The 13,201-nt window shown below is 45.7% G+C and overlaps 1 protein-coding gene across 1 annotated transcript in view; it reads right to left on the reverse strand.

Annotated features, from left to right (window-relative positions):
• clu (clustered mitochondria protein homolog) overlaps window positions 1-13,201 on the reverse strand; it is a 120,287-nt gene that overhangs the window by 12,507 nt on the left and 94,579 nt on the right. The window contains exons 29-31 of the mRNA XM_084597427.1: window positions 8,894-9,023; window positions 6,948-7,082; window positions 1,683-1,756 (exon numbers count right to left, since the gene is read on the reverse strand). Of these exons, the coding sequence (XP_084453553.1) occupies window positions 1,683-1,756; window positions 6,948-7,082; window positions 8,894-9,023 (339 nt within the window). The remainder of the gene's footprint in view (window positions 1-1,682; window positions 1,757-6,947; window positions 7,083-8,893; window positions 9,024-13,201) is intronic.

Here is a 13,201-nt window from a genome sequence, read left to right on the forward strand (position 1 = left end):
AATACAGTCGCGACAGATAAAGAGCTGACAGGCGGTGCTATCGTCACAGCAGTCACTGGTGCGGAGGACAGTGACAGTGGCGATGACGACGATGAACCAGTCTGTGCAGGTTGAGTATCACCAGAAGGCTTTGAGAATGGGTTATCTGTTTGACGGAAACACTGGAACAAGAAGTGGTAGCAACCAAACTGACATCCTGTTCCGCTATTTCCACCAATTGGATGGCTTGAGGTCAGAGAGAGATAGCGAAACATTTGACAACGATGCAAACTTGAAACACGGACCCAGGAGGCACGAATACATGAACACAGCTAAACTCGTTTGTGGTGACCCTGCTTTGCCAGCTATCTGCACTCAATTCAGATACCAAGTATGTGGTGTGGATATATAGAGATTGCAGGGGGAGTTTTACCTAGGAGGATGAACAGACTGTAGAAGTGCAGTGGCATACAGAATATGGTGCTGTGAAAAGAAAATTAATGGTGACTGTATTAAATGAACAAACAAGTAGCCTTACATGAAAATGTTTACTGCCCCTACCATCAGGTAGCAGTTAAAAAAACTGAAGTTTTGACTGAACCTCGACTAATGTATGCATACTGCAGCCAAAAACACACACTCCAATTAAACTTCAATGTAACGAACCTCCATGTAGCGAATTCCTCGATATTACGAAGTTTTTCAATTCCTCAACGCCCCCCAATTAAAATGCATGTATTTGGAAACTCCATGTAACGAACATGTCGCGGCAGTTGATCTTGATATAACAAACTTGCGCAACCGACTGTCTCCTAGCTAGTGTTGAGTTACTGCAAATTTGGTAGAACCCCACAAGTATCGTGATGAAACACGAACTGAAATGATAGGAACGCCTACTATAGACCGCAGTTGATACAACACGCTGTGTTTCAGCGCCGCATCTCCTAGACAGAAGCAGCAGTCTCCACTGCTTTCGCTGCTGGAACATGGCACTACAATAGTTCATGCTTAAAAGAGGCAAAAAATAACAGACGAAATACACGGGGCAAGCAGTGCGGCGCGTCCATAGCTGCCACGCGGTTGCTCGCGGGATCCCGTGCGTTGGTAGCGGGTACAGGGGAGCACGCTGGCGACGCAAGGATGAGTCGGTTTCCTGGGGCAACGGTGGTGAGAACGTGCTCTCCCCAAGACTGATTCCTCCTCTACCCCTTTCCCCGTCCCCTCGTAGACGCGTCGCGCGAGTCGCAGCGGAGGTGGAGGCTGTCACCACTCGCGAAACGTTTCACCGCTTCGATGACTGAATAATTCTGATTTACCGTAAACACTTTCGAGGTAGTTTCCCTTATACCAATTCTTAACCTGGTTTTCGTTTTACATTGTTGTTTTGGCTCTTTACGCGAAAACTGTATGTCACGAAAACCTGAATATAACGAAAAATCGTGCACATTTTACAGTTTCATTATAACCAGGTTTAACTGTACATGAAAACATTGAGCTAATTGATCAAAAATAAAAACGCACTACACATGCAACAAACACACACAGACAAGAACAAGCATCATCCTTGTCTGCGTTTGTGTGTTTCTTCTGTGTGATTGCCTGTTCTGTTGCATTCTTACAATGTCCCAGCTGAAAGGGAGCTCGGATCAGAAGACGTTTATGGAATTGGAGTGCAAATGAGAGCACCATGAAACAGTGCTTACCTGATCTGTACAAAAAGAATGCCATTGATAATGTTGAGCATCTCAAGGACGTTGCTCTGGGACGGTGCCTGGATCTGAAAATAAAAAGAAAAAAGAAACTCATGACAATGTGCAAAAGCAAACCAACAGCACTATTACATTAACAAACTGGAAGACCTCAACCACTGCCAAATCATTGAAATAAAAAGGGACAAAACACTGGCCAAAATATGTCACGAGATTATGGTGGAGATGAAAAGACCTTGCCTCATATAGTACAGATCGAGCACTACAATATCAAAGAAAAGAGGCTTTACACTTTTAATTTGCCATTGAAAATCGCATAAAAACAACTAAGGCGCTATCTAGCGGAGAAACCCTATTACTTTTGCTGTAGTACCCCACATGACTTTATGCCAGCAAAATATAGCTGATTTTCCTAAGTGCACACTATTCTTTTTTCTTCTAGGAGTGCTTGTTATCATTTATTATATTTTGTGTTTCAATTGCATCCTTAAATAAAAACAACCCCTCCACAGTGTTTGGAATTCTGTGAATGAAGCGATGATAGTGCCCACAAAAACTTCGTCAACGAGGCGTGCATTATTGTGCCGTAAAAGCCTTGAGTGTGAAACTGAAAAGGACATTACTCTAAGCAAAAAATGTATAATTACTGTCTGGTGAGTGAAATTTATCTTCGTTTTTGGTAAGTCCTGTCACGTTCGACCACAACACTGTTGTCCCTCCAATACCACTCTATCCGACGCTCCAATTCCCGCGCAGTTCAGCCAAAGTCCCCTGCGTCCCTTCTTCACCACCCATCTATGTGCATCCGCGCCATCTCATTCGCTTCCCAGCAACTGCCCACTCGGCCTCAGAGATCTGCACCTCCACACTCGCACACCACTCGGCCTCCAAGATCAGCACTACTACACGCGAGCACATTCCCTTCGTCCCACCCTTGTGGGATTGGTCCGCTTATGCCCGCACTCTTCCCTCACAGTCTTTTTTGTCGATGACCAGTCGTCATATCGCGGTTGCTGCTCATGGTTTCCAGCATCGGACTATGTAAAAACGGGCACATGCACCGATAGAAAAATTCTCAGTAAATTCTCAGCAGAGTTTCTACCAAAACCACTATGGATCGAACATTTTAGACATCAATCTTTCCATTGCGCCAAAAAAAATTTCAGATCTAAATTCCAGTGTTCTGTCTTTAAAAAGAGCAGAAACAACATGTATGCAAATGAGGAACCACAAGAACAACCAAATGGGAGCCATATCAATGACACCACATCATACCTTCAAAGGCGGCGCTTAACTGTCCCCATGCTCCTGTGCCACAACCCCATCGAAAACTGATTGGGATGTTACACTGCAGCTGTAGTAGCATGATATGTCTCGAGTATCAAATCAGAAAAGCGCCTTTACCCTGTGCCAGTATTTGGACAACCTACATTAAGCGCACACGTGCTAACAGTGATGCCAGACTGGCCAAAGCAAGACTCCATGGACTGCAATCGTGTTTGGTGGCTTCCGGCGTACTGCACCTATGCCAGCGTGTGCAATAACTCAACCCTGTCTGGTGAGCAGCGCTCTATGAAATATAGTAGTGCTTGTCTCCAAAGCATGCTTCAATCATCTGCATTTGCCTTGTAGGCTGAAGCTTAAGAATAAAAATTTCTAGGCTCCGATAGAAGAGGACTGAGCAGACACATAACTCTTGGTTCAATTTAGTCTACTTTACTCTAGCATTAAAAAAAAAAAAAAAGCAACAATACATCTGATGCTGCGGGTGCTGGCAAAAAGCCAATAATGGCTTGACAACGGCCAGCACCCTGTTCACATGGTAGCAGGAATCGGCAATAAAAAAAATAAACGAAAAGCATCTATAAACAAGCCTTATTAGTGTAATGAAGACATGTGAGCACGAAATACACTGAAATACAGGTGTCAGTTATTGCGAGTCTGCAGTGGAGTTAAGTAGCTGTGGAAGTAAATATGCTAACATTTGTTTTCTGTAATTAGTGCGAGTGTGAGTGCTTTATTCTCTGTAATGGTGCGCAATGAGTTGCTACACACGGAACACCACCTGGTATTTACTTACGACCGCTAAACAATTTAAAATCTAATTTCTTCCATTAGCTGTTTCAGTCTCAACAGTCGTGCAAGGGCTAGGATGTCAAAGTTCGATACAGTAGAACCCCTTTATAGTAAAGCGACTGGGACCAGCAAAAATCTTTACTACATTAGGGTCTTTACTACAGTAAAATCTAGGTGATACGAATCCGGTTGATACGAGTTTCGGGATGATACGAATTCGCGAAATTCCCCGGCCAGAGTGCATTGTGTACAATGTGCAAAATTTTGGATGGTTCGAATACTCTCCCGCGCCACTACGGATGATACAAACGCGTGAAATGCGTCCGCAACCTTGAGCACTACGCACCGCCTACACATCATTGACTCTGTGATCGCCAGCCACGCTGTATGTATGCATCACGAGCAGTTTACGGTGACGCGTGGTCAGCACCGCGCCGACGTGATTTTCTGTCGGGCTCACGCCGTGAAAAGCTTTCAGCAGCGCGTGGCCGACAAACCACAAGACGCCGCAATCACCGTAGCTGGTGACAACATACGCGGTGGGTGCGTACGAACCTGACATCGCTGGCTCCGCGATTGCAATTCACGAGCAGTTTGTGGCGCCGTGTGGCCCGCGTGTCGCCATCTCCAGTCATGCTGTACGCGCCACAAGAAGTAAGGAGAGGCGGGCGGATGGCACATCGCTGGCATCGCGATCGTTTTCCACGCCGCGAAAGGTTCGCAGCGGCACACGGTCGTGAGTAGTAGTCGGCAGCGCACGGGCCGCACATCATAGACTTCGCGACCGCTAGTTGCGCTGTATGCATCGCGAGCAGTTTGCGGCGCCGCGCAGCTGGCCCGTCGCCACCGCTTGTCGTGCTGTACGCACCGAGAGAAGACCGCAGAGGTACGCGTCCCACGCGTCGCCTGTCGCGCTGTGTACGAGTGGCGAGCTGTGACCGTACGACCGTAATAAACCTCCCGGACGTAAACAGATCTGCGAGACTGCCTCTCCCATGCTTCTGCATGCTTATTTTCGTTCTTTTTTATGATACAAATTTTATCGCGCCCCCGTGAGATTCATATCACCAAGGTTCTACTGTATATCAGTTTGTTGGTGATACATGGTACTGAAGGTGCTGTCTGGTAGTTAAATGGCCACTTACTGAGCACGTCTTGTTGCTTAATAAAAAAAAAAAAACACTCTGATATAGCTTCCATCTCTCTCTTATCATCTCTTAGTGCAATTTTTTTCAGTTATAAAAATTCTCACATTTAGTGGAAGTACCTCTTAAGCATGAGGACAATGCAGCTACGAATACAAGAGCTTGATTTCATGCGAAAACCATAGCCTTGCATGAACACTGTGCCACTTTTTGCTGTATTTTTTAAAAGGCAATAAATAATAAATGCGTTAAGACAGTCAAATGCTGCAAGACCGCACACGCTGCACCTACACTTCTTGCCTCCGCTGCCTCATGCTTTGGGCTGCACAGTACTGTGAATATTCGCCAGTTTCTTACCTTTCCCTATTTCTTGTTGCACTTTTACTCTCCCTTACTTTCTGAACAGACTGCACAGCCTCCTTTCCATGTCTGTAGACAGCTTTACTTTTTTTTTTCTCCCTACGCGCTGCATGCTTTCCCTCATGGCTCCAAGGCCTCCGTAAAGTAGGCTTCTCCCGAATGCTGCCAAGTCTGGTGGTAAAGCCACTTAAAGGACACAGCATTATTTTTCTGTTTTTAAATGCAAAAATATATTTTCCTTGCGATTCTAGGCAGTGAACAGGCGGCGATGTCAGATTGCGGGAGCCATCACTGCGACCAGGTGCACTTTACTATAACCGATTTTTATCGAAAATGTCTTTATTATAAAGGGGGAAAAATGTACAGATGTCTATGGAAGACGAACTGGGACTTCAGTTTCACTTTACTATAGCGAGGTTCAACTGTATATGTCACGTGAGGGATGAAAAACTGCGGTATAATTACTTCTTCTCCACTTCCATTCAAGCTTTTCAGGCAAGCTAGCATCAGTGTTCTACTGAGCCAAAACAACAAAGGGGCGATTATACAGCACTTTTTTCATCAACCTCGTGACCTACACGCAATTTGGATGCAAGAGGCATCACTCAGCTGCTGAAACCAAATTAAAACAGATGAAAAAATATTTCCATGTACAGCATCCAACCCATGGTCCCTCATTTGATCTGACATCTGATTCAACAGCTATTGCTCTGTACTCGCACGCTAATCAGCAGCCCAGCAAACACAGTAGAACCTTGCTGATACGTTCCCGGTTCATATGATTTCCCGTTTATACATTCAAGACTGCAGGCAGTACTATTTTTTTCCCCGTAAATATGTTCCTGGATAACACAATTTCCCCTATACTATGTTCCAAATTTTGACAAATTATGGTCGTATAATATGCTTTGCAACCAAACGGACGTGTGCTAATGAGCACTCGTGACATGATAAAATGATCAGCGGTACTCAAATGCCACAGTTGCTTTCCTACAGTGCTTAGGTGCAAAGCGGCGAAGCATCAAACAAAAGCCACCATACAAGGTGGCCGTTCTTGTGGAAACATGACCTCATGGGGAGAAATGCGGTGGCTCCTTTGCGGTGCCTTAGGGGCACAGGGGTGAATGATCTGATAACTACAACTATTAGCTTGCATACATGCGGGCCGAGTCTGAGGAATGCAGCATGAGCAAAAACGCAGCGGCTGTAAGCCATTGCGATAGCTTCTCCATGTGTCATTGGTGTAAGGGGGCGAAGCATCCGTAAACAACTTGGGAAGCGATCTTGGCTCGTCATTGCCTTCTATGAACTGGATTTCTTACTAAATCTCTTCCGCGCGTAGGACAACACAAATAAAGACTAAAGACTGAATTCTGCAAGAGCTAAAAGGAAGGAGCTGTGCATACTGATTGTCTATAAATGCTAATCTACACATTTATGCAATGAAAGTCAATTCTGAATGCCTTTGCACCTCAATCAGCAGTTAAATTTTTTTAAATTAGACGGTTTGGATAATATGTTTTCCCAGATAATACATTTTTCCATCGCATTTTTTAAGAAACCCAAAACACATTGTACTGCTTCAGCCTCTACCGCTTGGCACATGCAGTGGGGAGACTCTATGTATTTTTCCCCAAGCTGCCTGCCTGCAACTCAGCAAAGTTTGAATAGCACGTACCTGAATGGGTGGCAGGGCAGCCGTGGTGTTCTTCTTGTAGATGTCGTTGATCTTCTTCTGCAACACCACTGCCTGCTGCGTCAGGTGGCGCAGACACTCTGAGCTCTCTCGGGTCTTGTCATGTTCCTCACCGAGCTGCAAGTCAAGGCAAGAAACACGAGTGGTCAAGAAATGTTTTATGTCACAGATTGCATGCAAACAGAAATCTCGGTGGAGCTTTTATTTCCCCTCCGAAGCCCTCAGACAATCCTAGTGTGACAAAATTATGAGCGAAAGACAACTAGCACAGCACAAAAAAGTTGAATAATGAGTGTGCGGCGACTCTTGGGTTCCAGGTTAATAAAATCCACCCAGGGAACCGCCACTTCTAATGCACTTTACATGCTTGTCACAATGTCACACCATGGCACACAGCAGAGCCTTGTCCTCTTAACGAAGCGATATGACAGCGCCACCCAATTTCATACAGCTCCTCCTCATACAATAAACCAAAATAAAAATCCCGTAGAAAATTCACACTGAAATTTTCAGCAGGGTGCAGGTAAACCTCGTTAATTCGAATTTCTCGGGACACCGAGAAACCTTCGAATCATGTGGATTTTCAAATCAACCGAACACACCAAGAAATAAGACCTAGGCAAAAAAATTCGTTGCAGAAATGCACTACCTTTATTCGGCATATTTCAGATTACTTAACACTTTCCTGCTCATGTCTATTCCCATCGATAGTCCGCTACAGATGGTTTCACGATTAGAATTTTGCTGCTTTCGAAGTGCTCCTTGACAAGTGGCGTCATCTAATGGAGAGGAACCCTTCTTTCAGTTTTGCTTTTGATTTCATTTTTCCGCTGTGTCGCGCCTGTCCAGATGATCTCCGGAGTTAGGTGATTGGCGCTCCTTGCTTTCATCATGGCGTCAACGTCGCGCGCTGCTGCTGCAGCGTAAGTTGACGCGTCGGAGAGGTCGTTTTTGGATGTGAACAGCAGCAATGACGACTCTGAAGACGAATTCAGATCTTCAAACTTTAGCACTGACAGCGAAGCTAAAATCAACCAGAACCATCGACAGCCATGCCTCGATAAGTTTTGCGTTCACTCTCCAAAACTTTCCACTTTTGATGCGAGCTGATCGGAAGAAATCACTGTTCTGAAGGTCACAACTGTTATCTACAGGGTGACAACGTCTTTTGGGTAGTATTACTTGCAGCTGGCAGCGCAGGGAGTCATGCTTTCCGCTAGACGACAGCCAGGGGTCGACCTCGGCTACTGTTTTCTTTCCTAATTCAGCGAATACTGTACACAGAAAGCTAGAATTTGCTGCAATGTTGCATTGGTCCCTGTTTTAAAAAACAGATATTTTAAAAATTTTGTATTAAGAAACTTTGATGGTTTTGTGTGTGCGTTTTTTTTAACTACAATTTTTTTGTTGCTAGTTTTTTTTTTTCATAATTTATTCAATAAATATGTTGATTGTCACTAATACCCCATTGTGAAGAGGAATTCCTCCTCTACAATTTGATACTAGACACTCCTGTACCAAGCAAGTTTTGTTAAAAAAAATAAAATATTAATGACACCATCAAAAAACCACCATTCTTCCCGTGGACAGGAAAGTAGAGTAAATTATCGAGGTTTTACTGTATATACTACTTTGTACTTAGCTCAATTTTATTTGCAAATGCATGTGAATTCTGAAAAAAAAAAAAAAAAAAAAACAAGACGGACAATGACACTATTTTTCTATTCTAAGTTTTTTTTTCAAAAATAATTCATAGGAAATTTTAATATTCGTATACCCCTACTTATCACTGATAACTGTAACAGGTATATGCCCAAAATTTTTGCCCTTGCCACAAGTCAAATGCTAGCCACTTAAATGCTAGCAAAGAAAGCAGCCATGAGCCACACCAAAAGGCATCAAAGGCTGGTTACAACAGGGGCACCCACCTGTGCCTTGTAGATGGCGTACGTCTCCTTCTCATTCTGTAAAGCCCCTCGGAAGTCACCCAGGCAGGACTGGGCACGAGCCACAAGGTGATAGCTCACCGCCACCTTTAGGCTGCGGCTGCCATAAAACCTGCACATATGGATTGCGAGAAAGCTCAGGAGGAAGGCAAAAACCCCTCGTGCTAACACCATTCCCTAACAAAGTGACACAGCCACAACAGTGCTGAGAGAAGTTGACTATGACACCCAGGCAGAACCAGGTACGCAAACAGCACTATCCGAACTGTCCTATAGTTAGTCAGATGTAACAGCTATTTGTCACATGCAGGCTTATGCTGTATGCAATTTTTGCAGTGACTACTCATAAATATAACAGGTTAAAAACCATTATACAGTCAAGAACAGTTGAACCCAGACATTTAAAATTATTGGATATATCGAACACACAGGTAGCCATTGATAATCTTGCATTAAAAGTAGAGGACAGTTCCGCATTAAGTCGAAATTCAATTTCGAAACTCATTCAACACGCTGAACAAGTAGTACTTCTCCCTAATGGCACTCCTAAATCTGTTTTCACAAGCGGAGAGCGGAGCCCTGGGCACATGCTGGGCCAGCGCCAATGCTGTGTAACCATGTGAAGAAGTGAACATGAGATGTGCTTGAGGGTGGCCTCCATAATTTGTACTCAATTTCCTTGCAACACTTCTGTCATGTGGTGAAGCTAGCCCATCTAGCTACAGCCTAGATGCAACCTTCACGCGGCTTGCTTTGCTGCCAAAGGCATCACAGTATCCACCTGTGCCTTAACTTTCAGTTCAGTCGTGTCCGGCTCTTCGTGACCCTATGGACCATGTCACACCATGCTTTCCGGTCTCTCACTATCTTCCTAACATCACATAACTTCATCTGCAATGCCTCGAGGATGCCATCTAACCATCGCGTTCGCTGCCTACCCCTTCTCCGGTGACCCTCAACCTTTCCCAACATCAAATCTTTCTCCAGCGACTCCTCTCTTCTTATTTATATTTATTTATTTAAGCAATACTGCAGGCTTATTACATGCCCAAGCAGGGGAGGTCGTTACATCAGATGTCATGTAGTTCGAAAAATTAAAACAAAGAATTTTACGCAGCGATGAACTGATAACACAAAGAATACAGTGCACAGTAGAACATATGACACTTCAATCCGCCTTTTGCGCGAGGATGTGGCGCCATCATGCGGGAGCGGGCAGGAAACACATTGAGCGGCAGTGTAGCAGACGACGCGAGAGCGCACCATACGAAATGCCCACGCCAACGCTGGTAGAAAGCGAAAGCTTCCCCCCTTTTTTGGCCTCGTAGCGGAAAGTAGTGACAGTGATTGTAGCATATCATGTTCACGCAGTATGGGGGAAGGTAGAGCGTTTTCACAATCCACTCATAACGCACGTACGCATATACTATCTTCGTATTGTAAGAGCGTGTAGCGCGGGCCGTGTTCGACGTGACAGAATGAGACGCTCTCAGCGTGCAGGTTTTCGGCAGACAGGAGAGCGTGGGGGCAGAGAGAGAGAGAGAGAGGGATCTCAAAGGGCAAAGCAGCCAGGGGTTTGTTGATGCTGCAGAGCTAGGTGGAATCGTCTCCTGTGACTTTGAGCGGCGCATATGCGCGGGGTGTCTTGAGTTACCGAGCACAATGCGGCCACCGCGGCGCGGCATGGTGCAATGGGCGTCGCTTCCTCCTCGCGTCATCTACAACCGTGCAGCTATAGGATTTCATCCACGAAGATCGGCAGAGAGTCACATATACACACCCCGTGAAAAGGGCATTGTCCCGGCCGGAATGCACACCTGCAGGAAACGCGCTGCATTTTTCTGGCAATGGATGATTCAGAGCTGTAGCCGGTTTCTGGCCTCAGGAGTCAGAACGGATGTTGTCGCAGTGGTGAAACGGTTCTCGGTGCGCAGAGAATGGTCATTCTGTTGTGAAAGGATCTCCAACGTTCATTTCTGCCTCCGCCGCGATTTCTGCGGAATCAACAACTTGGTGACACATGTGAATCTCCTACATATCTGATGCGCATCTCGGTCAGGAACCAACCCTGTTCTACGCCCAGAGCGATCCACTCTGCAAGTGAACGAGCATGAACCCTCCAGGAGACTCATTTATTGTGCCGGGCGGTTTCCTTGACGTTGCAAACGGTTGGACGAAGACGACGATTATCAAGCTCCCTAACGAAGTGCATCTGATAATTCGTACACCAAAGGAACAAAATCCGGATGCTTTGGCGTGCACGAAGGCGAGCCTTTAATTAAAAAAAAAAAAATACTGTGCGTCGTGCAAGTGTCAAGTTCGTCATATGCTCCGAGCGGCAAAAACACAGATACTACAGGTATGTATGCATCTAAGCGAAATAGGCATGATGAAAAGTACCTACTGGAGTTTTCACCCAGGCTGTAGCGCACCATGTGATAGCTGCAATGAGGATTTCTTCGGTGCGTGATTGCTTCAGTTGCACCGGGGCCTGAAGGCGATGTATTTTGTCCCTTCTTATCTTTATGTGCGAAAGGGCTAGGTAGCTTAGATATCACAGGCGGCTGTGTGCGCTAGGCCGTAATATTTAGCATGTTTTATCGTGACTGCCACCTCACTAACAAGAAAAAAAAAAAAAAATACGGCGTTTTAATGCACTGCCGTTCGCGAGCCTCATGACCAGCTCAACCACTCGGCTCGCGAACGGCGGTGCATCACAACAAACGTCCAATTTTTTCTTTTTAGTCAGACGGCAGTCGCGATAAAACATGCTAAATATTACGGTCTAGAGCACACAGCCACCTGTGATATCTGCACTACCCGGCCCCTTCGCACATAAAAAAAATAAACGACAAAATACATCGCCATCAGACGCGCCGAACAAGTGCTCATTGCGGCTATCACTGGTGGGTTACAGGCTTGGTGCAAACTCCGGTAGATACTTTTCATCATGCACATTTCCTTTAGATGCATACATACCTGTAACGAAGTGTTTTTCGCACAGTCGAGAGCACGCAGTCGGCTGCCAAGGTCGCCCATTCACGTCTTGACGCTTGGTTGCCCTAATCCAAGCTTCACGCCGTTGCAGGTCGCGGCTCGCCGAAGGAAACCTAACAAAACGCGTCTTGCATCCCGGCACGCCTCGAGAGTGGCAGCCGTAAGCGGCACAGGTGGTTGGCATCGTTTTACCGAGGCTGTGAACGTGACCGCACCTCCAGCCCCCGTGCGTTGGCTATGAGTGCGGCGACGAGAAGCGCCGTCGACGCCTCTCAATGTGTTTTCATCAGTCGCCGCTGGGGCTTCGCGCATGCGCAGAAAACTCGCGCAAAAGGCGGATTGGGAGGCGATAAAAACGGCGAGTCAATCGGTAGGGCGTTCTAGTCTGCGATTGCTCTTGAAAAAAAAAATTGAGAATTTGTACATATTAGTTCGGCCAAATATAGTTGATAAGGCAAGACAGTGCTTATAGCGAGAGGATCTGGAGGAATCTTTTTTTCAGGTAGGAATCAGGTGTAATGCCAAGTTTGGCAAAATATAACGATTGAAGGAAGGCTGAATGGCTTTCTTTCTGCTTTCAATTAGTGGATCAAGGTCTGCAAGAAGAATCATAGATGAAGGTGAGTCAAGGCGTCTGTATCGACAAAAAATAAAATGCTTTGCTGCCAAAGACATCACAGTATCCACCTGTGCCTTAACTTTCAGTTCAGTTCAGTCTTCAGTCGTGTCTGACTCTTCGTGACCCTATGGACCATGTCAAGCCACGCTTTCCGGTCTCACTATCTTCCTAACATCACATAACTCCATTTGCAGTGCCTCGAGGATGCCATCTAACCATCGCGTTCGCTGCCTACCTCTTCTCCGGCGACCCTCAACCTTTCCCAACATCAAATCTTTCTCCAGCGACTCCTCTCTTCTCATCAGATGACCAAAGTAGCTGAGCTTTAACTTTAGAATTTGACCCTCCAATGAGCAGTCAGGGTTTATGGTCGACAATATTGACTGATTTGATCTTCTGGCAGTTCAAGGAACTCTCAAGAGTCTTCGCCAGCACCACAATTCAAACGCGTCAATTCTTCGGCGGTCAGCCTTTTTCACAGTCCAACTCTCGCATCCATATATCACAACTGGAAAGACCATAGCACGAGTTATACGGATCTTGGTTGGCAGACTAATGTCTCTGCTCTTTACTAGGTGGTCAAGGCTAAGCATTGCTGTCTTTCCCAGAAGCAGGTGTCTCCTAATTTCATGACTGCAGTCTCCTTCAGAGGTAATCTTGGAGCCCAAGAACAG

This window comes from Amblyomma maculatum, chromosome 3 (genome assembly GCF_055883805.1).
Source record: "Amblyomma maculatum isolate TAMU_Amacu chromosome 3, ASM5588380v1, whole genome shotgun sequence".
NCBI classification, from domain to species: Eukaryota; Metazoa; Arthropoda; class Arachnida; order Ixodida; family Ixodidae; genus Amblyomma; species Amblyomma maculatum.